Genomic DNA, 24,017 nt, shown 5'->3' with positions numbered 1-24,017 from the left:
AGTCAGAAAGATTTTTGGCTCACAGTGCCCTCCCTCCCAGCCCTATTTATTTAACTGCGGCCGCCCAGGCCCGGTGACATGCGGGCCTAACACCAGCAAGTTCATACCGTAGAACTTCCTCGAAGGGCACAACAGTTTCTGCGGCAGAGATAACAACACCTGAATGCACCTGGCTGAGGTTATTTCCCCTCTCCAGAAAGAAACCTAAAGTAGCACTGGTCCAGCCTGCACTGTATCATGAAGCTTACTGCTCGGAAGACAGTGTGTCCTGCTTGTGAGTGGTGAGAGAGCCGAGTAGCATTCGTGAGGTCCCTCTGGCTGTGCTGGTCCCTTGGCCAGCACAGCAAGGCCAAGAATAACCACTCTGCTTCATAAACGTGGTCTCCAGCTCAATCCACACACCTAAAGAAAGATGTTAGAAGGTCATACAAAGGACTGAATGCTAATAAAGGGGACACAGTATAGAAAACAAGCACAAGGAGGCAGCTTTATGCCAGAACACTGGGCCAAGTAGCAGCCGGCCTCTAAAATGCTGTGCTGTGCTCCTTGGTTGGTTGAGGCCATAAATTCAACAGTGGTTGAAGAACACAAGAGCGACTCACTGAGACCTGACCATTGGACTGGCTTATTACTATGTCCAGCATATCCCTGAGTCTAGAAAGCTGTTCTGGATTCAGCAGCCCGTTGTAGTTCACCAAAACTCAGAACACTCCCATTTTAGTAATCAACACTGTCCTGCCTGTTCATTCCCTCAAAACATATCTGCCGTGATATCTGCCACGACCACGTTACTCTGCCGCACTACAGGGGTCCAAACAAGCAACAGCCTATCCGTGGCTCATCCTGTAATCCAGACGGGGATGGAGCAGGTAACACCAAGAGAGGACTTACTCCACGAGACCTGCAGGGTCCATCAGATGACATCAGGGAGATGGTGGTGCTGGGCTGCTGTGATAGGATGATGGAAACACCAGTCCAGTTGGAGTCCTGAGAAGAAAGCTGATCCCTTAGGGCAGCCACAGATGGACTGACAGTAGCTGTCTGCAGGTTACTGCAGAGATGGGCCCTGTATGCTTGTTGACTTTAGGACCGGGACTTTAATTTGTTCACTTCCTTACCTGAAATTTACTGATGGATATGTACTTGGTGAAAAATAAATACTTGATGATTGAACCAAGGAAAGAGATTCAAAATCCTGAAGGATGCAGGACAATTTTAGTACTTATTTTAGTACTTATTTCAGTAGAATATCTATCTTGCTCCAAAAGTTTGGTTGGCCCCACTCTTGGAAAAACTCAGAAAAGACCGTGTGGACATATTGCGTTCTTGACCCCAAGCTTTAGAGCGGCCCTAGAGACACAGATGAACCACTAGGTAAATTTGTCAACATGTGAAACTTCTAAAACTGAACACAAAGATAAGGATAAAATCATTACAGATCTTGGTCCTGCTCAGTCTTCTGCCCATAAGAAGGAACTGAAATCAACGGTGGTATCACCGTAAGGATCACGTGAGCTTACACGCAGGGCTTCACCAGAGACTGCAGGGCAGCAGCTCCGTGAGGATTTTCTATTACCATCACCCTCCTTGTATCTGTGACATGAGGACTCCAACAGTGCAGGCACCACAGCCCCAAATCAGCCACTCCTGCAAGAAGCTTCGCCCAGCCAGTCTCTACTCTCCTCAACTGAAAAATGGAGCATGTGACAGCCACATACCAGAACCCTTTTAAGGACTGACCCTGCAAAGCAGGGCTTCTCAACCTCAGCACTGCTGACTTTTTGAATCAGACAATTCTTTTCATGGGCTGTCCTGGGCACCGGAGGATGCAGAGCACCTCTGGCCTCTAACCATTAGATGCCAGTAGCACCCCTGAGTCATGACAACCAAAACTGTCTCCACACACCACCAGATGTTCTGTGTGGGGCAAAATCGCCTGGTTGAACAGTTACTGGAAATAAAGGGCATGGGAATTGTATGGGAATCAATGAATAAAAGCTTTACTAGACAAGAGCGCCTGGGTGGCTCAGTCAGTTAAGCGTCTGCCTTCGGCTCAGGTCGTGATCCCAGGGTCCCTGGGATCGAGCCCCGCATCGGGCTCCCTGCTCAGTGGGGAGCCTGCTTCTCCCTCTCTCTCTGCCACTCCCCCTGCTTGTGCTCTCTCGCTCTAATAAAAAAATAAAATTAAAAAAATAGCTTTACTAGGCAAAGCTTTTCATATCACTTGTGCATCCTTGAAATGGATCACAAAATGGGATGCTATATGAATGACTATCAGCTCCAAGTGCCATCCTTCCAAACTTGAAAACTCAATTCCTGATAAACTGAGTTGACCAAGTGTTCTGTCCTATCAGAGGAGTAAAAACAATAACAGCAAAACCTCAGAGATTCAGCTTTCTTATCTTTAAAAGGAAGGAGCTAAAGTCCTACAGGTCAAGAAACACCCTGAGTCACAAGGCTGATTAATAGGCCCCAAACTGAAGTCCAGGTCTCCTGACTCCCATCCAACGAGGACCACCTTCTCACCTGTACCAGCATCTCGACCCATTGTCTGCTCTGGCAGAATGAACCGATGCCTGGTGGTCTATCCTAAGGGACAAACAGCACTGCATGTCTCACAAGGTCCACCTTCAGGAATGTCTAAAGATAGCACTTCATACAAATAAAAGGAAAACCTGAGAGTGTTTTCAGAAAACACTTATCTGTAAAACATTCATGTTGATAGCTCAACGGCCCTTGCTACTAAACGCTGGCTCCTGCCTCTCCTGCTCCAGGTGAGGCCTGCTCTCCCTGCGGTGGGGCCTCAGGGCACAGCTCAGCCTCCTGGGAAGACCCCCACCCATGACACAGGGTGGGTGGGATGGGCAGGGGCTGTGAAGGCTCCAGGAATACTGGTTGTTTTTTTGTTTTTTTGTTTTTTTAAAGATTTTATTTATTTATTTGACAGAGAGAGAGAACACAAGTAGGCAGAGTGGCAGGCAGAGAGAGAAGGAGAAGCAGGCTCCCCGCCGAGCAGGGAGCCCGATGCGGGGCTCGATCCCAGGACCCTGGGATCATGACCTGAGCCGAAGGCAGACGCCTACCGACTGAGCCGCCCAGGCGCCCCAGGAATACTGGTTTTACTGACACTGTAGCAAGCCTGCTGCAGTGGCGGTCTACCAAGGAATAGGACTTTCAGCATAAAAATATTGTAAAACACAGCTACAACAAAAACAATATAAAAATTGGCAATCCCTCCTGATTCTTCCCCCAATAATATTTCCAAAATGGTTTCATCCAAGGGTTTTTCTTAGATATATTAGTCCATGGTTTAAATAAAAATAGGATCATGTTATATGCATTGTTTCACCACTTGCTACACTTAATTCCATTTAAAATGCATCATGGCTGTCTTTCCAAGGTTTTTTTTTTTTTTTAAGATTTTATTTATTTATTAGAGAGAGAGAGAGAGAGAGAGAGCATGGGGGGGGGGGGGAGGGAGGGAAGAAGCAGGCTGCCAGCTGAGCAGGGAACCTGACATTGTGGGGCTCAATTCCAGGACCCTGGGATCATGACCTGAGCTGAAGGCAGACACTTAACCAACTGAGTCACCCAGGTGCCCCCAAATTTCTTGACCATGAAGACTGACCTATTCACCTCTTCTTTTGTACTAGGGCATTTCAGCACATGTGTAAGACAAAGCAAAATCCACACCTGGGCTACAAAGGACTAGCAAAGAACAGAAGAATTACAAATTTAGGTGAAATTCATGTTGTAAGCTAAAAATAACACAGCTGGTGGGCACTCAGAAAGAAAAGTGGGGAGAAAATACTATTAAGAAGGACATTTTTTTGTTTTGTGCCTTTCACACACTGGTCAAAGGCTGTGTTTTTTTCCCCCTGGAAAGAGAAACAGAATCTTTGGACCGGGGACACCCACTACAACGGAGGGTGAGACACCATTCTGAAGACAGAGGACTAAGTCTGTCCATAGATATTGCTAAAATCGTAGTCTTCTTCCTCATTTGGCCCCCTGGACACAGGCAAGAGCCTGGAAGATATTTTTGTGGAGAATCTGAAGAGACGGAAAGAAGCTGACAGGGTGCCTTAGGAAATGGCCCAGGCAGGTACATCTGCAGTGAACACCACAGTTGGCAAGCCCCAACTACTGACATTTGAGCAGGTGGGAAAATATCACCAGATAGCACAGAAAAGCTTTGACATGAAAGCCAAAATCCCAAAAAAGTAGCCTGAAGCAAACCGTGACTTCAGGGAAAGAAAACCTGAAAACTCAGGAACTCCTCAGAGAGATAAGGAGAAGCACAAGAGCTACGAAACAAAACCAGGACGTGAGAAGGCTGGAACAGAGCGAGCAAGAGGACACTCTTGGGGACACGGAGAACAACTCAAAAGCTCAGCCAGAATAAAGTTAAGAACGTCTTCCAGAAAGAAAGTGGACAACTACGCAAAATCAGAGTGTCCATCCAGAAGGTCCAACAGTTGAATTCTACATAGAGAAAGTGAATGGAAAGAAATCAAAGCAACAGGGGCGCCTGGGTGGCTCAGTCCTTAAGCGTCTGCCTTCGGCTCAGGTCATGATCCCAGGGTCCTGGGATCGAGCCCCGCATCGGGCTCCCTGCTCAGCGGGGAGCCTGCTTCTCCCTCTCCCACTCCCCCTGCTGATGTTCTCTCTCGCGCTGTGTCTCTCTCTGTCAAATAAATAAATAAAATCTTAAAAAAAAAAAAGAAATCAAAGCAACAAATCAAGAAAAATGCCCAGTATCGAAGAACAGGAGTTTCTAAATAAAGGGGCCTCAAGAGTAGGCAAGACACTGGATGAAAACAGCCTCCAAGGGACATCACTGCACTGGGTGTTTTGGAATTTCAGGAAGAAAAATCCTTTAAGCTTCAGAGAAGAAATAGCCATATATACAGGCTGAAGAATCAGAATGTCTGAAGCCTTCAACAATAACCCTGAAGACAGAAGTCTGAGCAAAATGGTGTCTAACTCTCACTCAGACACATGGGTAGAAACAAAGCACTTTCAGACATATGTGTTCTCAAAACTTTATCTCCCCGCATCTGTTCCCAGGCAACTCCTTAAGGAAGCACTCCATCACAAAGAGGGGTAATAAGAGAGAGGGAGACAGAGTTCCAGGAAACCAAGGACCCGACACAAGGGGGCGGTGGGATCTGCAGGAAGAATCCAGCAGGTGGGAGCCTGGGGGATATTTATTCCAGATGAGATTAACAAAATACTGAATTTCATTAAATAAAAAAGACTCCATTTCTTGAAAGGAGATTTAAGCAACTGGTGAATTTGGGGTTGAATTTTAGTGACAAATACACAAAAAAACGAAACAAACAAAAAACAAGACTCACAAGAACTTCAGGGAAAACAAAACCTGATGCAGGAAAGGAAAAGTAATCCCATCACACCATTTGCCTAGCTGTGAACGGCACTATGGAGTCATAACATGAACACTAAATACTAGACTAACCAAACTACAGGTGCACATGCTTCAGGCAGCCATGTATTTGCGTGGGGAAGGCAGAGCGGTAAAAGAAAACTAGGAACTTCACATCCATTCTCAGAGTCAAAGTGAGGAGGCAGGGCGTACAACAAGGGAGGAAAGCGAGGAAGCGGCAGGAGAGCACATGTGCTGTTCAGCGCTGGAGGCAAAGAGGTGGACATGTGTGCTTCGCAGGAGAGGAAACATGACTGGGGAAGGAAATTCAGTGTCTCCGTACAAGCCTTTCTACATATATTACTCCTTTAAGAAACTGCTTGAAAATATAGCCTTGACTTGAAATAAAATTTTCAATTTAAAAATTCAAATGAATGCCAATAAAATGTATTAAGAGAGAGTGCACATGGTAAATGTATTGTTATTAAATTAACGGCAAGCATCAAGATGACTAACACAACATGATGCCCAGACAGGTCTGGGACAGCACATCTGGCTGGTCTCCCGCAGTATTTGAGGAATTTTAGCATGCCTGGTGAAACAGCCTACTAGGGATATCACTTCTAAAACGTCTGACTTTAGAAATACAAAATAAACAAAAAAAACCAACTTACTTTAGCACAAAATAACTTGTGTAATCAATTTTTAAAATGTCATAAAAATGAAAAGAGTGTTTTTCAAATGTTGAGTGTTGTGTTGCTTTCATAACTTAAGGGAAAAGGCATTTTGACACACTGATGCTCTCTGGCTATTGTTCCACTTGGCCAAAAACTTTTCAATATGCATGCTGGACCTCTTGCCACTGTAGCTTGACAACTAAGAACTCAGTTGTGTGCGGTTTCCTCCAGGAGCTTAGTTATTTCTTAATAGGAAAGGGAAAAAGGCTTCCTACGATCACTAGCCCAGCCGGGATGGATGTATGCTGAATGGGCCTCATCAAATATAAGTACACTTCAAGAAGTGTGTTCTTTGCTCAGACACTTTTAGTAAATAAACAAGTTTTGGTTGGGAAGCATTAATGGAGAATCTATCTCATCCACTTGTGACTAATGCTCGTAAGTCATCCAGGTGGACAGTGTAATAATCACTTGAAACCCTGTCCAAGTTAGAGCATCCTAGACAGGACTGATGGAAGGGCATGGAGGCCTTCAGAACAGGACCTGAGCGAAGCCCTCCACCATTGAGATGTTAGCCGTATACCAAATTCTCAACTTCTTGCCCATTTGTGTCACCAGCTACGGCTGTCATGCATTCCCTTGGCATAAGCTAGTCCTGCTGTTTAGAACACCCCATTCTGGTAAAACTCTTACTCATCCTCTAAATCCAGTTCAAGAACCACATTCTTTGTAAAAACTTCACAACAGGTAATTAGCACCTCCTCCCTATCTCCATACTTTGTACATATTCCCACTGCTGCACTCAAAACACTGTAATCTAATTATTTTACGAGTGAATCCCCCATACTAGACCATAAGCTGCTTAAGGAAAAGGAAAAAAGTCTACATCCTCTTTACCTTTCCATCCCTAGAATCCTTAAGAGTGTCTGGCACACAATTCCCAATAAACGTTTCTGAACTGAGCTGCTGAAGAAGTGAAGGCATGAGGCCAAAGTCAGACAATCAGAAGCCCCAAACAAGAGGACCAAAGGAAAAATCACAACTTGGCGATTCAAGAGGACATTCCCCCATCAGGCTTGGGAAACGTCAGCCTGGCCCACGGGGGAGGGCCCCGCGCGGGAGATGCGCCGGCCCCGGGGGCGCCCAGGGGCGCGGGCTGACCGCGCCTCGGGAGTGCTCTCCTTACTCTCCGCACATCTACGGCGCCGACGTTAACCTGACCGGAGAAAATGAGGAAAGCCCCCGAACAGTGCCCGGCGCGCAGAACTGCGGGAAGTTACGGGAAGTTTAATCCTCACTGAAGAGAGTTTAACTGGCTTTCAAATGTCGTCCCTCGGGACTTGAAGCGGTGTGCTCCGTTTTCTCCCAGCCTGTCTCAGGACAGGCTGACGGCTGGTGTTTCCGAGCCAGCGGGCGGGGAGTTCCAACGACGGGACCCGTTCTTCACCAAACACCTTTTCGACTACTTTACAACACCGCTTCCAAATGTACTTAACGCGGTTAGCCTGCGGGTGCTTCTTGCAAAAGCATCAAGCCCTGAACCTCAGCACGGGGTCTGCGTCAGGGCTCCGAGCGCAGGTCTGACTCCACAGAGCGACATCGAGCTCACTCTGCGTGGAGCACGGCCGGCTGCGGCAGGCAGAGGCCGAACCGTGCCGTGCCCTACCTTCATCCCCGCGGGCCCGAGACTGACCGTCCGGAGGCGGGCGCCGGGCCACCGGGACGTCCGCTCCCCTGCGCGCCTTCAGAGCGCTCACCTGCCCACAAGCAGGGCTCGGTGACAGTGCACAGGGACATGCTGCCTTTGGACGTACAGGGGGCCCCAGCCCTCTCGTTTCCCGAGGCGGACGCCCCGAAGACCTAGCCACCTTTCCAACGCCCTCTCGGTGCCCCCCAGTGCTCCCCACACGACGCCCTCGCCCAGCAGAGCCTTGGGAACTGAGTTCACGTTCAGTCGGGGGTCTTCCACAAACGCTCCCCGCACGACGGCATTTGCCATCGCGCCGCGGCGGGCCTGCAGGCCGCCGGGAGGGGGAAAGGACGCCCGGGCCGGCGCAGCCCCGCGCCCGTCCCCGAGCCACGTCGCCGCGGCTGGCTCGGGGATGCTCCCCGGGTCTCACCTCGCGACCAGCCCGCAAGGAGACAGCGAGGGGCCGCGCCCGCCCCACCCTCCCCTGGGGCGCAGGCCCCAGCCCGGGCGCACTACGGCCACGTCCCCGGGGACGGGCGCCCAACTCGGTGGTCTGCGCACAGGCCCGCCGGCTCACGTGACCCGCGGCGGCCAATGGAGACGAAGCCCCCGCACCATCGAGATGACGGCGGCCCGGGGCTAGAGCAGCCCCGCTCGGCCGCTCGCCGTCCCCTCCACAGCCCTGCTCCAGCTCTCCCAGCTCGGTGCTGCCGCCATCTTCCTGGAGGAGAGGACCGGAGGCGAAGGATCCCGGCCCGTGGTCGCTCCGCACTCTTACCGTGACCTGTCCTACCCCGTCCGCCTCTCTTCTCCTCAGCGGTCACTTAGCTCCTTGTAAAGAAACGCACTTCATCCCACTCTACGTACCCACAAAGCAAAACTCACATTACCTGTTCCACTCTTATCAGCGTAAGGAAACCAAGCTCATAAGGTAGGAACTGTGGCGAAACAGGGACAAGCCGCCATCTTGGTAAAGGAGAAGAGGCTATGCTTGACCTCCCCCCCACCCCCAGCCTCTATATGGCCAACCGCCGTGGGAGGGGCACGGCGCCTGCGCAGAGGCGGAAGACGCGGACGAGACTGCGCTTGCGCACTCGGAAGCCAGCGAATGGGGGAGGGGAGGAAGGCCAGGTCAGGCCAGGGCGAGGAAAGCGTTGGCAAGGGGGCGGATCGACGTGATGACGCCATCCGCGCACTGGGCGGGGCAGGGCGGGGCGCGAGTGGACGTCGGGCACTGGGCGGGTCCGCGGCGCGGTCGGTAGGCGCCCGTTCCTCGGCTCGTCGGCGGTGAGTTCCTCGCCATGAGTCCCCGCCGTCGCGGGGAGCGCGAGCTGCGGACCGACGCAGAAGGGGCGGGGGTCCGCTCGCGGCCGGCGGTCGGCCGGCTCCGGGGGCGTGCGGGTGGGGCGGCTTGCTTGGTGTGGGGGAGGGGCGGCAGGCCCGGGGTCCCCGGCCCGCCTCCGCCTCGGGGTCCCGGGCCCTCCCCGGGCCCTCACGGCGGGACGTGTGCCGAAAGAACCCGAGTGACCCCCCGCCGTCCCTGTGCGAACTACGAGGGATAGTCTCGGTGCTGGGCCTGGGGCGCCCGCCGTGCGCTGGCGGTCGTGGTTGGGGAGGGAAAGCCCAGGTTGCGGCCTGTGGGGCGTCCCGTCGTCGCCCCGACCTGGGCCATTCCACCCCGCTGTCGTTTGGCCGATAGTGGCCCTAACAAGCCCTTGTCGTCTTGGTGAGTTCCCAGGCTCCTCCTGGCCGCAGACGAAGCAGGGGAGAGGAGGAGGAGGCGGCCCCTGCCGGTGCTCGGCCGAGTCCGGAAGGATGGGGGGTGGGGGGCCACCATGCCCGTGAGGGCCTGACGTGAAGCCGACCTGCGGCCACCTTTGCTCAGTAAAGCCCCCGCTCGGTGGCCGCAGGACCCACAAGACCTGGCCGCCTTTTACCTTTTTGGCCTCATTTTTGTCGGTACCACCCCTACCTTGTCTGTCCTTCCTCCACACGTAGAACCGAACTTGCAGTTCAAACTGCTGGGTCTTTGTCGTCTTTGTTCTGGGCCCAAACCCTTCTTTGTGTTTGAAACCCAGTTAGCTCCCTGTTTTTTCTTGTCTAGTCCCTCCTCTGTTGTTCAGGATTCGGCCCAGAATAGATTTCCTCTGGCTGGATTAGGTGTGCGCCTGATGTCGGCCCCAATTGTTCCCTCTGGTAGCTGTCTACTGGATTGTTAGTCTTTTGAGGGGAAGAGGTGTGTGAGTCTTGTCACCCTTACCCGTTGTCTAGCACAGTGATCAGCACATAGTAGGTTATCAGATTTTTCTTTAACAACCCCAATCATAATACCTCAAGATAAATTTAATGTGCCGAAACAACCTTGCCATCCTAATAAGAGATACAGTGCAGTGTAGAGGTCCCAAAAGCTGTTTCCTAGTGTTTGTAATTTGAGGTTCGTTATTTTCGGTTTTGGTAGCTCCCGCTCAGGCTTTCTTTGTACCACCCAGTACCCTAACTCACAATGTGTACTGCTCTGTCAAATCTTGGCAGTAATCGTCTCAGCTGTGAAGTTGATCCTGATACTTTTTCCCATTTTCCACTTTGATCTCTCACCTGGCACAGCACCCTAGGGTAAAGAACAAGGGATTCTCAATCTGATCAGATTTGCATTGACTGCTTTTGAGCTAGCAGGGTGACCTAGGGAAATGGGAGGAGGGAAGGGGATGAGACTGCCCTCTGTCATCATTCGTAAATGTGATTCAGGTCCCCCCCTTTTATTTTTTTAAAGATTTTATTTATTTGACAGAGACACAGCAAGAGAGGGAACACAAGCAGGGGGAGTGGGAGAGGGAGAAGCAGGCTTCCCACCGAGCAGGGAGCCTGATGCGGGGCTCGATCCAGGACCCTGGGATCATGACCTGAGCCGAAGGCAGACGCCTCACCGACTGAGCCACCCAGTCGCCCCTCAGGTCCCCTTTTATACCCAACTCCTTTTTATATCCGAAGACAGAAACTGCTGAAAAAGAAGAGAGAGAAGGGGACTTCAGAACTCATTCGGCAGCAGAATTGGGTTGAAGCCATTTTATATTCTGTATTTATACTTTGTGCTAATGGTCATATATGTCACTATAGAAAATACATTTGATTGTGGGGTGTGCTGCCCAGGTAGCCATTGAGGAGGTTGTGTTGTGTAGTGTATGTACCTTCCTCAAATCCAAAGAATGCCGAATGTCTCAAGAGCTCTGGATAAGGGATTATGGATATTTGGGGTCTTACGCAGCAGTGTCATTTTGTGTGTGAGGGGGTAATGTATGTAAATAGAAGAATAACATGTCTATGATTGGTAGTTAGGAGCAATCCACTAGTGTAAATACCACTAGCAAAATAAATTTATATGTATTGCCAAGAATCTAGTTTTACCCATCTGTTTTTCATCTTTTGTTTGGGGAAAGTTGCTTTGTTTTATGTGAATTGGGATGGGAGTATTGCTCGGTGGAAGAAGGAAGCCATGTTCAAGTAAAGGCAAATGTTTAAACAATTGCTAGCATCTATGATGAGCACAACCGGAAAGAATAAAATTTTTATTTGACTACATTGAGTTAGGGGGATCCAAATGGTCTGCGGTCATGGTTTAAATTAATCACAGTGCTTGGCGTCCTGTGTTGTTTGATCAAGGCTTTTTCACTGAAAACCAGGTGCTTCAAAAGTTCCACGTTCCTCTTGCAATTTTCATTTTACATTAGTCAGCTAATAACTTACATTGTTAGAAAATCGTAGTGGATCCAAGTTACATTTCAGGAAAAAAACTGAGTATGAAAGAAATACCATATTGCAAGAAAAACTTGCTAAATTAAAGAATTCGTAGTTTGGGGATGCCTGGGTGGCTCAGTCGTTAAGCGTCTGCCTTTAAGCATCTGCCTTCAGCTCAGGTCATGATTCCAGGGTCCTGGGATCAAGCCCCACATCGGGCTCCCCACTCCACGGGAAGCCTGCTTCTCCCTCTCCCACTCCCCCTGCTTGTGTTCCCTCTCTCTCTGTCTCTGTCAAATAAATAAAATCTTAAAAAAAAAAAAATTCGTAGCCTGTTCCAATAACGGTATTCTCCATTTTCCTATATGTGTGCATCCAGATAGGTCTCCCTGACTTCCTTCCAGCAGGAAACTGATAGGGAGCAATGAAAGCTCCCCTTCTCTCCTATGGAACATCCTCAGTCCTGCTTAACAGGATAAGGTGAACACAAGTGGGCTCGAGGTACAGCATTCTCAGGGTGCTCAGATGAAGTTGGTCAGAACCCAGGCAGGGGCCCGGGGTTCCCTGAGGAGAAGCAAGTCTGTGGATGTTCAGGAGAGCCCTCCATGACAGTCCTGTGTGCTATTGGGTTGGTTTGAAATAAGATACATGTAGATAGCTTCTAAGGCAAGTGCCCACTCCTTTATTCTTCCATGTGAACTTGAAGGTCACTTTATCCCCTTTAAGAAAAAACCCACGTTAGGATTCCATCTAGGGTTGGACCACGTTTATATACTAATTTGGGAGAAATAAAAATGATTTGACTCACCTAGGCCCTGTTTTTTCTAAATTTGTTCTTACATGCTTGGTTGCTTTCTGTTTTACTTCGGTTGTAAATGACATTTCACCCCGATTTCCATTCCTTTATATTCATTACTAGTACAGAAAGGAATTATTTTGTATCTGGCTTGTATCCAGCCATCTTACTAAATTACCTTATTCTAGATTTTTTTTTTAAAGATTTATTTATTTGAGTGGGGGGAGGGGCAGAGAGAATCTTGGGCAGACTCTCCGCTGAGCACAGAGCCAGAAGTAGGGCTTGATCCCATGACCTGGAGATCATGACCTGAACCGAAATCAAGAGTCGGAGGCTCGACTGACTCAGCCACCCTGGCGCCCCTAGAATTTTTTTTTAACTGAACCATTTGTGTTTTCTGTGTATTCAGTCTTAACAGTGAAAAAGCTTTTGTATTTTTTTCATTTTGTTGTTTGACTGAATTTTATGGTGAGATCTTGTTTGGATCTTAATTCAAATGAACAACCAAAAAATGAGACAATCAGAGAATGAGTGTTTTAAAATAATTACAGTAATAATGGGCATCCCTGCCTAATTAGTGATTGTAGTTTAAATAGATTTAGTATTCCATTGTTGAGAGAATAACATTTGCCATTGGTGTTCGGGAATACCCTGGGTTATATTTAAGCAGTTTCCTTAGTGTTTTTATTAGAGGTGGTTGCTAATTTTATCATATGTCTCTTCAGCATTCATATAGGATTATCTTCTTTAATTTGTTGTAATGGCTTTATGTAGATAGATGTTTTTGGTATTTTTCTGGAACCTAATTGCTAACAAATATTTCATTGAGAATTTTTGCCGTTTATATTCATGAGTGAGATTGACATACCGCTATCTAGCCAGCTTTCTTAGGTCTCTCTCTGGGTTTGTTGTTAAAAGTTGTAGTTTCTTCATAAAATAAATTGGAGTGCTTTCCCTTTTTCTGTTCTGGCTTAAGTGACATGGGTGTTACCTGTTCAGGGTTGGATGGGACGCAGCTCTAATTCCATCTGTCTTGGTCCCTTCTTCACTGGTAGATTTGATTCAGCTGTTCAGTGGTATTTGTTCTCGTCAGTGTCTAGGAAATCATCCATTGCTTCCAGATTTTCAAATCTGTGGCCATCTTGATACATGGAGTTTCCTGAGTCTGTGTTTATACCTTCTTTTCTATATTTGCTTTTTTTCCCCCCTTAATGGGACTTGTGAGGAATTTGTTTCAAAGAACTAGCTTTTGAATCTATTTATCCTTCTATTGAGTTACTTTATTTCTCAATAATGTGAGAGCCAAATTTCTTTATCTTCAGTATTCTTTAATGAAAATACCTAAAATCCAAATTCTCATCAGAGTCTATGAAGCTTTTATTGTGTCCCGTAGATCTGCTTTTGTCTTCTTTCTGTTGCTTTCTAGATAGCTTGTGGTTTTGCTTTTGTTACCCTCATTGATCCAAGGGATATCCAGGAGTGTTCCAAATAATTGGGAGTTGTATTTTATCTACCCCCCCGCCCCCAGATTTAACAGATCACAAGTTGAAAACATCAATTGTAAAGCTATATTTTGAAATTTGCTTAAATTTTCCTTATAGTAGTTACATGACTTTTTCTTTAATTGCATTTCTTTATTAATTCAAGGTTCTGTGTGTCTTAATTCTTATTTATTGGTTGCATTACACAATCCTCTTCCCTTGCTCGTACTCTGTTTACTGAATCTGTAATTCTGAGAGATGCTATTAAAGTCTTGTACGTGATTTGTATTTTTATCAAGTTTACCTAACATTTTTCTTAGTCTTTGCTTTATGTATTTATCTGCTGTAATTTGTATATGCAAGTTTAGGAATGTTATATCTTCCCTATAAATGGTTCCTTTTATCATGGTCACATTTTTACCTTAAATTTCACCTGGACTGATACTATTGTCTGTCCTACTTTCTTTGTGTTTGGCCAGCCTGGTATCTTTTAGCCTGTCCTTTTGTTTTCAGCACTTTTGTTACTTTGTTTTAAGCATATCTGTCCACTTAATGATTGATTTTATTATTTTTCCTCTTGTTTCCTTTCCATAATTTTGCTGACTTGATCAAGTTGCTGTTCTGTATCTGTCTCTTAACTTAGAAGTTTGCTGTCTTTTTTTTTTTTTAAATGGTTACCTTTTATAGTCACAGTTAATCTCTATTTGAAAAAAAGATGTCTGCTCCTTCTTCTGCCAGGATCATCTATATCCCATATGACCCCTCACCTCTCCCTTTGGAATGTTTTACTTCTGTGCTCTCTCTTGCCACCAACTCTTAGGTTTTGGTAAGGTGGTTTAATACTAATCCTATATTATTAATAGAATTTTCCTAGGGTGTCCCTTCTATTCAAGAGATCTTAATTCACTCCAGGTAGTTGGTTAATGTGTGGACTCTGATCTTTGTTCTTCTAAGGAACATTTTCTTCTATTATTGTTCTTTTCCTCCCTCTGTCCCTTCGTCACTTAATGAGAACTCTTACTGTTAATGAGGTATAAATGGCCTAGATTGTTCCTCCAAGACCATCTTTTACCCCTGATTTCCTTCTCTATATTTTTGCCTGTGCATTAAGATTTCTTATATTTGGTCTTCCAAGTCACAATTCAAGTCTCAACTGTGACCATTTTGTTCAATTGAGCTACCAAAGTCTCAGTTTGAAAATCATGGATTTTAGGTCCAATAAGCTTTCTTTTCTTTTCTTTTCAAGATTTTATTTATTTGAGAGGGGGAGAGAGAAAGCATGAGCGAGGAGGTAAGGGAGAGGGAGAAGCAGACTCCCTGCTGAGCCAGGAGCCTGATGTGGGCTCGATCCCAGTACCCTGAAATCATGAGCTGAGCTGAAGGCAGACGCTTCACTGACTGAGCCACCCAGGTGCCCCCAGTTTTATTTCTTTTAAAAAGTGTATTTGCATCTTTATTCTAGTGATACTATTTTTTTGGTTCAAATTATTGCCTTCCTCCTCCTGCAGCTTGCCTATTTAGCTCTTCTTGGAGGCAGAGAGATGTGGTCCACTATCATCTTACTCCCAGAGTCCTCATGTTTAGGACCTCTGTTCTCCAGTCTTTTCCAGGATCCACTGTATTCCTTTCCTTGCCAAAAGGTTCTTCAGACTTCATCTCCTGCCTCTGTTTTTGTCTAACAGTCCTACTTTAAGTTTGCCTTAATTCCCCACCTACACTTGGAGCTTTCCACACCTCCTCAGTCGGTGGCCCTCCCTTTTAGCCCAGGTCTTACCAGACACTCCTTTCTCAGTCATGGTGGTAGCAACAAGCAGTTTACAGACTGCACGTGAGTTCACAGCTCTCCTCTGCCTCCCTTCTTGTTCCTGCCCGATAGGCGAGAGTAAGACTTCCAATGGGCTACTAGAAGGAGAACCAAGACTATAATGCTTGTCTTCTGTGAAATAATACAAATCCTACTGCTGTCAGCGTTAGTTAACCAAACCGTGTGTGGGGGTGCAAGGAGCCTCATTTCTTCAGAGGTGGTTGGGTACATTTACATTCAGAAGGGAAACAGGGTGTGCAGTTTTCGAGAATGTTAAGGTTTGGGCGATGGGGAGGCAAGAACAGGAAAGAAACTTCCTAATAAGTTTCTAAGCTCCAGAGGGAATCAAGTCTGACTGCATTCATATCTCTTGACTTTGTTACCAAAGATTACCCAGTAGACTCTGTGTTCCCCAAACTTTCAAGTCTTTTAAAATTCATATTAAAATTACGAATGTCTCTAAAACCGTTGTTACACTCCTCAAGCACTCCAGTGTCTTCAGTTCTTTTTCCTTTACTTATAAATGTTGCTCTTTGCGCCCCATTGTCAAAAACTAGTACTCAGGATCTCAAGGAACCTTCAGTAGCAGATAGTACTCTACAAGCACCCTTTCCTTGTAGACAGGTTTCAGAGAAAGAAAATCATAATTCCAGAGGTCATGAGAATTTGCCTTTTTCTCCAATTGTGTCCCTGGTGCTTAGTGTATAATCAGTACTAAAGAAAGTTTGGATGTTATTGGAAATATGGAACGTTTGTATGTATACATATGTATATATGTTTGATTTAATTGACCTTTTTATATCTCATTTATAATGAGATAATCTCATTTTTGTAATTTGATGCAATTGACAAGTGAAACAGAAGCTGTTTATGCTTTATGTGTAAGTCTTTACATGTCAGTTCATGCTAAGTCAAATGTATGTGTATATATACAAACACGTGTACATGTTTTTTTTAAACAGATCAAGAAAACTTCACTGAAGATGTCTAAGGTAAGAGATCTCACTTTTCATGTCTCTACAGTATAAGGAGAAACTGCTTTGTGTTTTTAAGCTGTTTATAGTCAAGACTTACATGACTCATTTTTAATACAACTGTTATATTTGATTCATTGAGACAGTTCTAATTTAATTGACATTTTGAAAACTTTGAGCTTTCTTTTTTCAGATTTCCAATTTCTTATTTCTAAATACATCAGTAACAATCCATTTATCCTTCTTTACATCATTCCCAGCAGACCAATCAAATAATAATTTAAAATTTGAATAATTTATCATCATGAAATTTATAGGGCTCTTACAGTTGATAAATTGGCTTGTATCAGCTCTTGCAAATTAGCGCAGAGCCCTGAAATAAATTAGTTCTAAAAGACATGCTGAGAAAAGCAGAACTTGTGGTTAAAATTGGAAGATTATTATTTTCTTTTTATTTTTGAGTGTTTGGGTATTCGTTACTATCTGATGCATAATCATCATAGTAATTTTTACTTTTTGAAAGTGGATATATATTTTTTAATTTGTGAGAACTAATATATCTTTGTCACAGGTTTGATTATATCTTAAAAGCAACTAGTAAGGTATTTATTCTTTTTTTGTAAAATCTTATTTTAGCAACAACCAACTCAGTTTATAAATCCAGAAACTCCTGGCTATGTCGGATTTGCAAATCTTCCCAATCAAGTTCACCGAAAATCAGTGAAAAAAGGTTTTGAGTTCACACTAATGGTGGTCGGTAAGAAATTAACTTATACCTTCAAGCTTATTAAATATGTGGATATCTTCCCTTCCCAATCTTTAGGGTATAACAGTGTGACCTATAAAGTCAAAGGGAAAATTCCTTTATTGTCAGAATCAAATAACAGGGAATTTGAAAAAAAAAATCTTTAGAATATTTTGTTGAAGAGTAAAATTCTAATATTTCTGTCATTTCCTTGTTTGTGGTGAAAGTGCCAGTGAGCCTCCAAAATGACCCCAGTGACCCTTGCCTCCTGGTGTTTGTGATACTTTCTACCCCCTCCCACACTGAGTAGGGCTTACACATGTATCCAGTAGGGCAGAAACGGAGGTGTGTGACTTTGAGACAGAGTCATAAAAGAGATTGCAGCTTGCCCCATCTTCTCTTAATCACTCACGCTGGGGGATGCCAGCTGCTGTGTTGGGAGGACTCTCCAGCAGCTTTACAGAGAAGTCCCCCAGGGCAAGGAGCTGAGACCTGCGAGTAGCTGTGTGTAAGCTGGTCTCCACCTTCCCTAACAAAGTTATAAACAAGCCTTGACGGATCAAGCTGATTGACAAATAAGCTACTTGTCAGGATAAAAGCCATCATTCATTAAGGAAGGATGTCAAAATCAGTTTACAGTGTAACATTTAAAATTGCTAGCATCCAATAAAAAGTTATTGTTTATGCAAAGAAACAAAACAATGTAGCATATAACCAGGAGAGAAATCAGGCAATAGAAACAGATCCAGAAATGACAGAGATGATGGAATTGGTGAACAAGAACTTTTATTATTTTAAATATGCTCCTGGTACCTAAAGGAGAACATCAACGTAATAAGGAAGATAACCAAAAAGAACTGAACAGAAAGAACTAGAGATTAAAAAAAAAAAAAATTACAGTATTTGAGATGGAAATTTTTCTAACAGACCTAACAGCAAATTATATACCGCAGAAGAGAAAAGGCCAATAGAAAGTATCCAGACACCAAGTAGAATAAATATAAAGAAAAGCACACCAAGGCACACAATACACAGTTGGTGAAAAGCAGTGATAAACAGAAAAATCTTAGAAGGAAGGCAGTGGGTGGTGGGAAATAAGCATATTGCATGCAGAGGATGGAAGGGAAGAAGGACCACTGACTTAGAAATAGCATACGCCATAGGAAATGACAGTTTAAAGTACTGAAAGAATAAAACCATCAGCCTGGAATTCTGATGGAGACTTAAAAAAAAATAAAATACAAAAACTTGTTTTTTTTTAAAGATTTTATTTATTTATTTGACAGAGACACAGCAAGAGAGGGAACACAAGCAGGGGGAGCAGGAGAGGGAGAAGCAGGCTTCCTGCTGAGCAGGGAGCCTGATGCAGGGCTTGATCCCAGGACCCTGGGATCATGACCTGAGCTGAAGGCAGACGTTTAACAACTGAGCCACCCAGGTGCCCTGAAATATAAACATCTTTAGATAAAAACTGAGAATTTATCACTGTCAGACCTGCACCAGAAGAAAGATTATTAAATGGGGTTTTTCAGGTTAACAGAAAAGGTAGAGCATTGGAAAGGGTAAGCGTGTTGGTAAATATAAAACACTCTTCGTGGTTTTTCATTTCTTTCGATGATAATTGCCTTTAAAACGAAGTTAGTAATGTATGACACTGGAGTATGATGAACCAGAGCAGCAAAGGACGGAGGGTGTGTCGAAGAGCTGCTGTAATACGTTGACCTGATGGAATAGTCCATAAGGGAGGGCTGCTAAGTTAACATTGCCTGGTGTGAACTCTGGCGCAGCCACTGGAAAAGTAAAACAAGAGTTTGACTAAAAGCAAATAGGTTTGATAAGATAGAACACAAAAGCCTGCTTAATCCAAAAAAAGGCAGGAAAAAAAAGAAGAGATGAGACAGGTAGGGAGAGGGCAGCACCCTGGCAGAAGGGCCACAGCCATGACCGTGACAGGTCAGAAGCAGGCAGGGTGAGCCTGAACGACTGGAATGGAAAATCCTCACACAGAGCCCAACCAAGAGAAACCTGAAGCAGCTGTATTAATACCAGACAGAGTGGACTTTAGGTCTACTACCTGGATGTTCCCAGAGATAAAGAAATATGTATCAGAAAGATGCAGGGGACAGTTCAAAACAACATCTTAACTGTATGTGCACTTAATAACAGAGCTCCATAAGGCACGGTGCAGAATCAGGAGAAAGATTTGTAAGAGTGGGTTTTAAACATTCTGCATAGGCATTTATGAAACAGAAAATCAGTAATGTTGTAGAATATTAAAATAACACTATCAAATAATATGACCTAATTGGCATTGAGAGCACTATGCTGAGAAACTGTAAGGTTATACATTCTTTTCAAGTGCATGTGGAACATTCACCGAAGCTATTCTTTTTTTTAAGATTTTATTTATTTGACAGAGCACTAGCAAGGGGCAGGAGCGGAGGAAGAGGGAGAAGCAGACTCCCCACTGAGCACGGAGCCTGATGCGGGACTCGATCCCAGGACACTGAGATCATGACCTGAGCTGAAGGCAGACGCTTAACCGACTGAGCCACCCAGGCGCCCCCCAAAGCTACTCTTCATGGCAAGAGTATTTTATTAGGCCAGGATTACCCTGTAATCAATCAATAATGAGAAAAGTACAGACTAACTCTTCATGAGCATAGACACAAACATCTCAATAAAGTTTTGGCAAATCCAGTAATACATGAAAGTGCTGATTAATACAGGAAGTTCTACTATAGTACAATATACATGTGCTCCTTAAAAATCACCATGTTATGCAGTTGAAACCATAGGCTTCTGGAGAAAATAGGGGCACAAGACTCAAAACCTGATTCAGTGGCACATTTGGAAGAGAGGGAGGAACGCAATCAAAATGTTTTTTGCATGTTAATTGGTTAAAATACCATCCGATACACCAAAGGCACTATGGGTTGACTAGTCCCTGAAGTTTGTCAAAATGGGCGTCAGGAAATGGTGGAAGGAGGGCTGTGTGAAGATGGATGGGAAGCTGTGCCAGGAGGTGAGGGGTGTGGCCCACAGTACCCGTTGAACTGAGGTTGCTGCTAGCTGGTAGCAAGTTGAGAGTATTCTTTCATGGCTTGATTCTATTGGGTGCGGTTTTCTGTGTTCACCTAGTTTGTCAGCAGTGAAATCACACATAAACAGATGTAAAGTTTGGGGCGCCTGGGTGGCTCAGTGGGTGAAGCGGCTGCCTTCGGCTCAGGTCATGATCCCAGGGTCCTGGGATTGAGCCCCGCATCGGGCTCCCTGCTCAACAGGGAGCCTGCTTCTCCCTCTCCCACTCCCCCTGCTTGTGTTCCCTCTCTCGCTGTCTCTCTCTGTCAAATAAATAAATAAAAATCTTTAAAAAAAAAAAAAAAACAGATGTAAAGTTTGTATTACATTGAAATTGTTCCCTAACATACCAGTTGTGTTGGAACAAATTCTCCCTTCAAGGCTCGTGTTTTGGCAAAGCTGACTATATATCCTAACAGATGGGGTTTATCTCAGGAGCATGTGGTTTAACATTGGAAGATCAGTCCCTGTGGTTCTGAAGGGGAAATGTCATCTAAAACATGCAGTCGTAACAATTCAAAACCATTAAAGATTTTTTAAATTAGTAAGCCAGAAGTAAAAGGAAGTTTTCTCAATTTGATTAAGGGTATATACTAAAAACCTATAGTTAGTGTTATTCTTTCTCATGAAGAAAGAAAATAAAACATTCTTAATTACAACTGAAATGACTTGTGTATGTTAAAAACTCTAAGGAATCCCAAAACTACTAGGTCTAGTAAGTCAATTTTATCAAGATTGCAGGTTCTGATCAGCATACAAAAATAACTTGATTTCTGTAGATTACCAACAGAAAATTTTAAAATGACCTTGAAAAGACTATCAAAAACAATAGTAAAAAAAACATTTCAAAAGACGGTGCCATTTACCATAATATAAGAAATGCGCAGTGCTGAGGGTAACTTAGCAGAATGTGTGCATGACCTACTGACAACGTGGGGACTTGGCTGAAAGAGAGAAGGCCAGGTAAGCTGTGAGAGCTGCCGGCGTGCTGGGCGTGCCCGGGACGGTGCCCTTCTGCCCCCAGAGTGATCCAGAGTCAGCACAATGCCAGTCAAAGTCACACCAGGCTTTTTTAAAATAGAAATGAACAATCTGATTCTGAAGTGTAAACGTAAGTGCAGAGGGCCTAGAATAGACAGAACCACGTAGAGGATTTTTTCTATCTGATTTTGAGACATACCAACTGGAACTGCGAAGTGTGGTAAGGGTAGACATTCAAATCTACCGAAGAGAATAACAGCCCAAAGTAGACCCACATATACATGGTCAGCTGGTTCTTTTTTTTTTTTTTTAGACTTTAGACACCACAACACACTTTTATTTATTTTTTTATTTTTTTAAGATTTTACTTATTTATTACAGAGAGAGCACGAGACGGGGGGAGGGTCAGAGGGAGAAGCAGACTCCCTGCTGAGCAGGGAGCCCAATGTGGGACCCGATCTCAGGACCCTAGGATCGTGCCTGAGCCAAAGGCAGACGCTTAACTGACTGAGCCATCCAGGTGCCCTGGTCAGCTGATTTTTGACAAAGGTGCCAAGGTGATGCAAAGGGGAAAAGTTGGTCATTTTGCAGATAGTGCTGTAACAAATAGGTGGTCATGTGGCAGACAGGGACCGTGAACCCCTCCTTCACGCTGTACACCACAGTTCACTAACTGTACAGCTATAAGAAGTCTAGAAGAAAATGGGGAAGAAAATTTTCTTGACTATGGAGTAAGCAGATTGCTTAGGATCACAAAATAAGTAAGCTGTGCTTCGTTAAAAATTTACGTTCTTCAAAAGATACCGACAAAAAAGGCTGTAAACTGAGAAAGCGTTCACAGCACCACATGCGACATAGGACTTGTATCCAGAACATAAGCTCGTATCGTTCAGGAAGAAGACACACTCCCCAGTTACAAAAACGGCCACAGGATTGAAACAGACATTTCATAGGAGATACTGAATGGCCAGGACACACAGCATCCTCCTTGGTCGTCAGGAAGAAATGCACACTGACCCACAAGATGCCCCCACACACTCCCTGGAATGGCTGAAATTTTCGAAGTCTGGCAGTCCAAGCGTTAGCAAGGATACGGACAACTGCAGCTCTCCTAACGGCTGGTGAGAATAAAAAGTGATGCAACCACTTTGGAAACCGGTTTAGTGCTTTCTTCGCAGTTGCATGCTTACCATGTAACTTGGCGGTTCCCATCCTTCATAGTCACCCAGGAGCAATGATGGCCTGTCCACAGAGAAGGTTTGAGGATGTTCATAGCCACTCCTCCTGCAGTAGCCCAGACTGGATGTAATACAGGTGTCTAGCAGGAGGGTGGATCAGCACATTGTGATAGGTCCATATAAGGGAGAACTGCTAGGCAGTACAAAGGAATGGACTACTGATAGAGCAGCAATGTGGGTTCATCTCTAATTGTGCCGAGCAAAAGCAGCCAGACACAAGAAGGCAAGCTGTGTGACCCCTTGTATATGAAGTTCTAGAATAACCCAAACCAGCCTGTAGGGACAGAAAACAGCTTGGTGTATGCATGCAGTAAAGCCAGACGGGTAGAGCTGACTCTGACTTACGCAAAGGAGCTCTCATGGTATGGAGATCCTCTTTGTCTTGGGTGGAGTTTGTTTATCTGAGTGTGTACTTTGTCAGACTAACCCATCAACACAGTTTAAATGAGCATAGGGAACTATTGAACTGAGGTGTATGTAAGTTACACCTCAGTAAAGTGAGTTTGAAATAAAGCAGGTAGGGGATTAAGGATGAGATGGGTAGTAAATATCAGCTAGAAACTTAACCACAAGAACCCTCAACTTTAAACTCTAACTGTTAGCAGCTTAGGAAAAATGGTATACAGGTATCCCTTGCTTTCTGCAAGTTCACGTTAGGTCTTTTAGGAAAGACCTACAGTAGTGCCTGTTTTCACTAACTGAAAGACAAGTGAAAGAGCTCGGCATTGGTTTTGCAGTGAGCTGTTACGGAGGCAGCATGCCCTCAGAGCTCCTTCCCACTCTCAGCGTCTCCGTGTCCAGCTGCCAGAGTTCTGAACTGTGCGAGCATCTGGACTTCACCTTGATTGATTTTGCACATCTGTTAAGATGTATTCTAAGCTATCAAAAGCCTGAGGCATGATTTTTTGGGGTCTAGGAATGTCAAAAAATGCTTCCATACCAATTAGTGGTATTTGCATTTTTGCTTTCCACCATTTAGGCTTAGGAACACTCTACTTTCCGGTAGAGGGAAAACCTGTATCAGGAAAAGGCCAGTGTACCTAACGTGTAAGTCAGAGACTATTGAAGAAGAAAGGTATTGTTTTTAAAAACTGTGGCTTATTTCTAAGGAAATAAGAAATTTTACAAAACGATCACATGCAAATGAAAAACTACAAATGTTGGGGCACCTGGGTGGTACAGTCAGTTAAGTGTCAGACTCTTGGTTTCGGCTCAGGTTGTGATCTCAGGGTTGTGAGATCGAGCCCTGCATCAGGCTCCGCGCTCAGCGTGGAGTTTGCTTCAGATTCTTTGCCTCTTCCCCTTCCCCCAACTTGCACCCCCCCTTCAAATAAATAAAGTCTTAAAAAAGAAAAAGAAAAACTAGAAATGTTTGGGCAGCAATCTGCAGGAAATTTTAAAATCACAAATACGTTTTTTAAAGATCTCAAGG

At 44.9% G+C, this 24,017-nt stretch overlaps 2 protein-coding genes across 4 annotated transcripts in view; one reads left to right on the top strand and one right to left on the bottom strand.

Moving 5' to 3' along the window:
* HDLBP (high density lipoprotein binding protein) overlaps window positions 1-8,782 on the bottom strand; it is a 74,694-nt gene extending 65,912 nt beyond the window's left edge. The window contains exon 1 of one of the 2 annotated variants that reach the window (XM_032430844.1): window positions 8,644-8,782. The gene's annotated coding sequence lies outside the window, so the exon portion shown is untranslated. Of the gene's footprint in view, window positions 1-8,183; window positions 8,328-8,643 lie in introns of those variants that run through there. The other variant, XM_032430932.1, reaches the window with a different exon arrangement.
* A 180-nt stretch (window positions 8,783-8,962) lies between these two features.
* Window positions 8,963-24,017, top strand: part of SEPTIN2 (septin 2) — a 33,036-nt gene continuing 17,981 nt past the window's right edge. For both annotated transcript variants that reach the window (XM_032430718.1, XM_032430639.1), the window contains exons 1-3: window positions 8,963-9,040; window positions 16,529-16,558; window positions 17,177-17,297. In XM_032430718.1, the coding sequence (XP_032286609.1) occupies window positions 16,550-16,558; window positions 17,177-17,297 (130 nt within the window). In that variant the 5' untranslated portion in view covers window positions 8,963-9,040; window positions 16,529-16,549. The remainder of the gene's footprint in view (window positions 9,041-16,528; window positions 16,559-17,176; window positions 17,298-24,017) is intronic.

This window comes from Phoca vitulina, unplaced genomic scaffold (genome assembly GCF_004348235.1).
Source record: "Phoca vitulina isolate PV1807 unplaced genomic scaffold, GSC_HSeal_1.0 scaffold1, whole genome shotgun sequence".
Taxonomy (NCBI): Eukaryota; Metazoa; Chordata; class Mammalia; order Carnivora; family Phocidae; genus Phoca; species Phoca vitulina.
The sequence above is the reverse complement of the archived record's forward strand: the minus strand, read 5'-3'. Positions and strand labels throughout refer to the sequence as shown.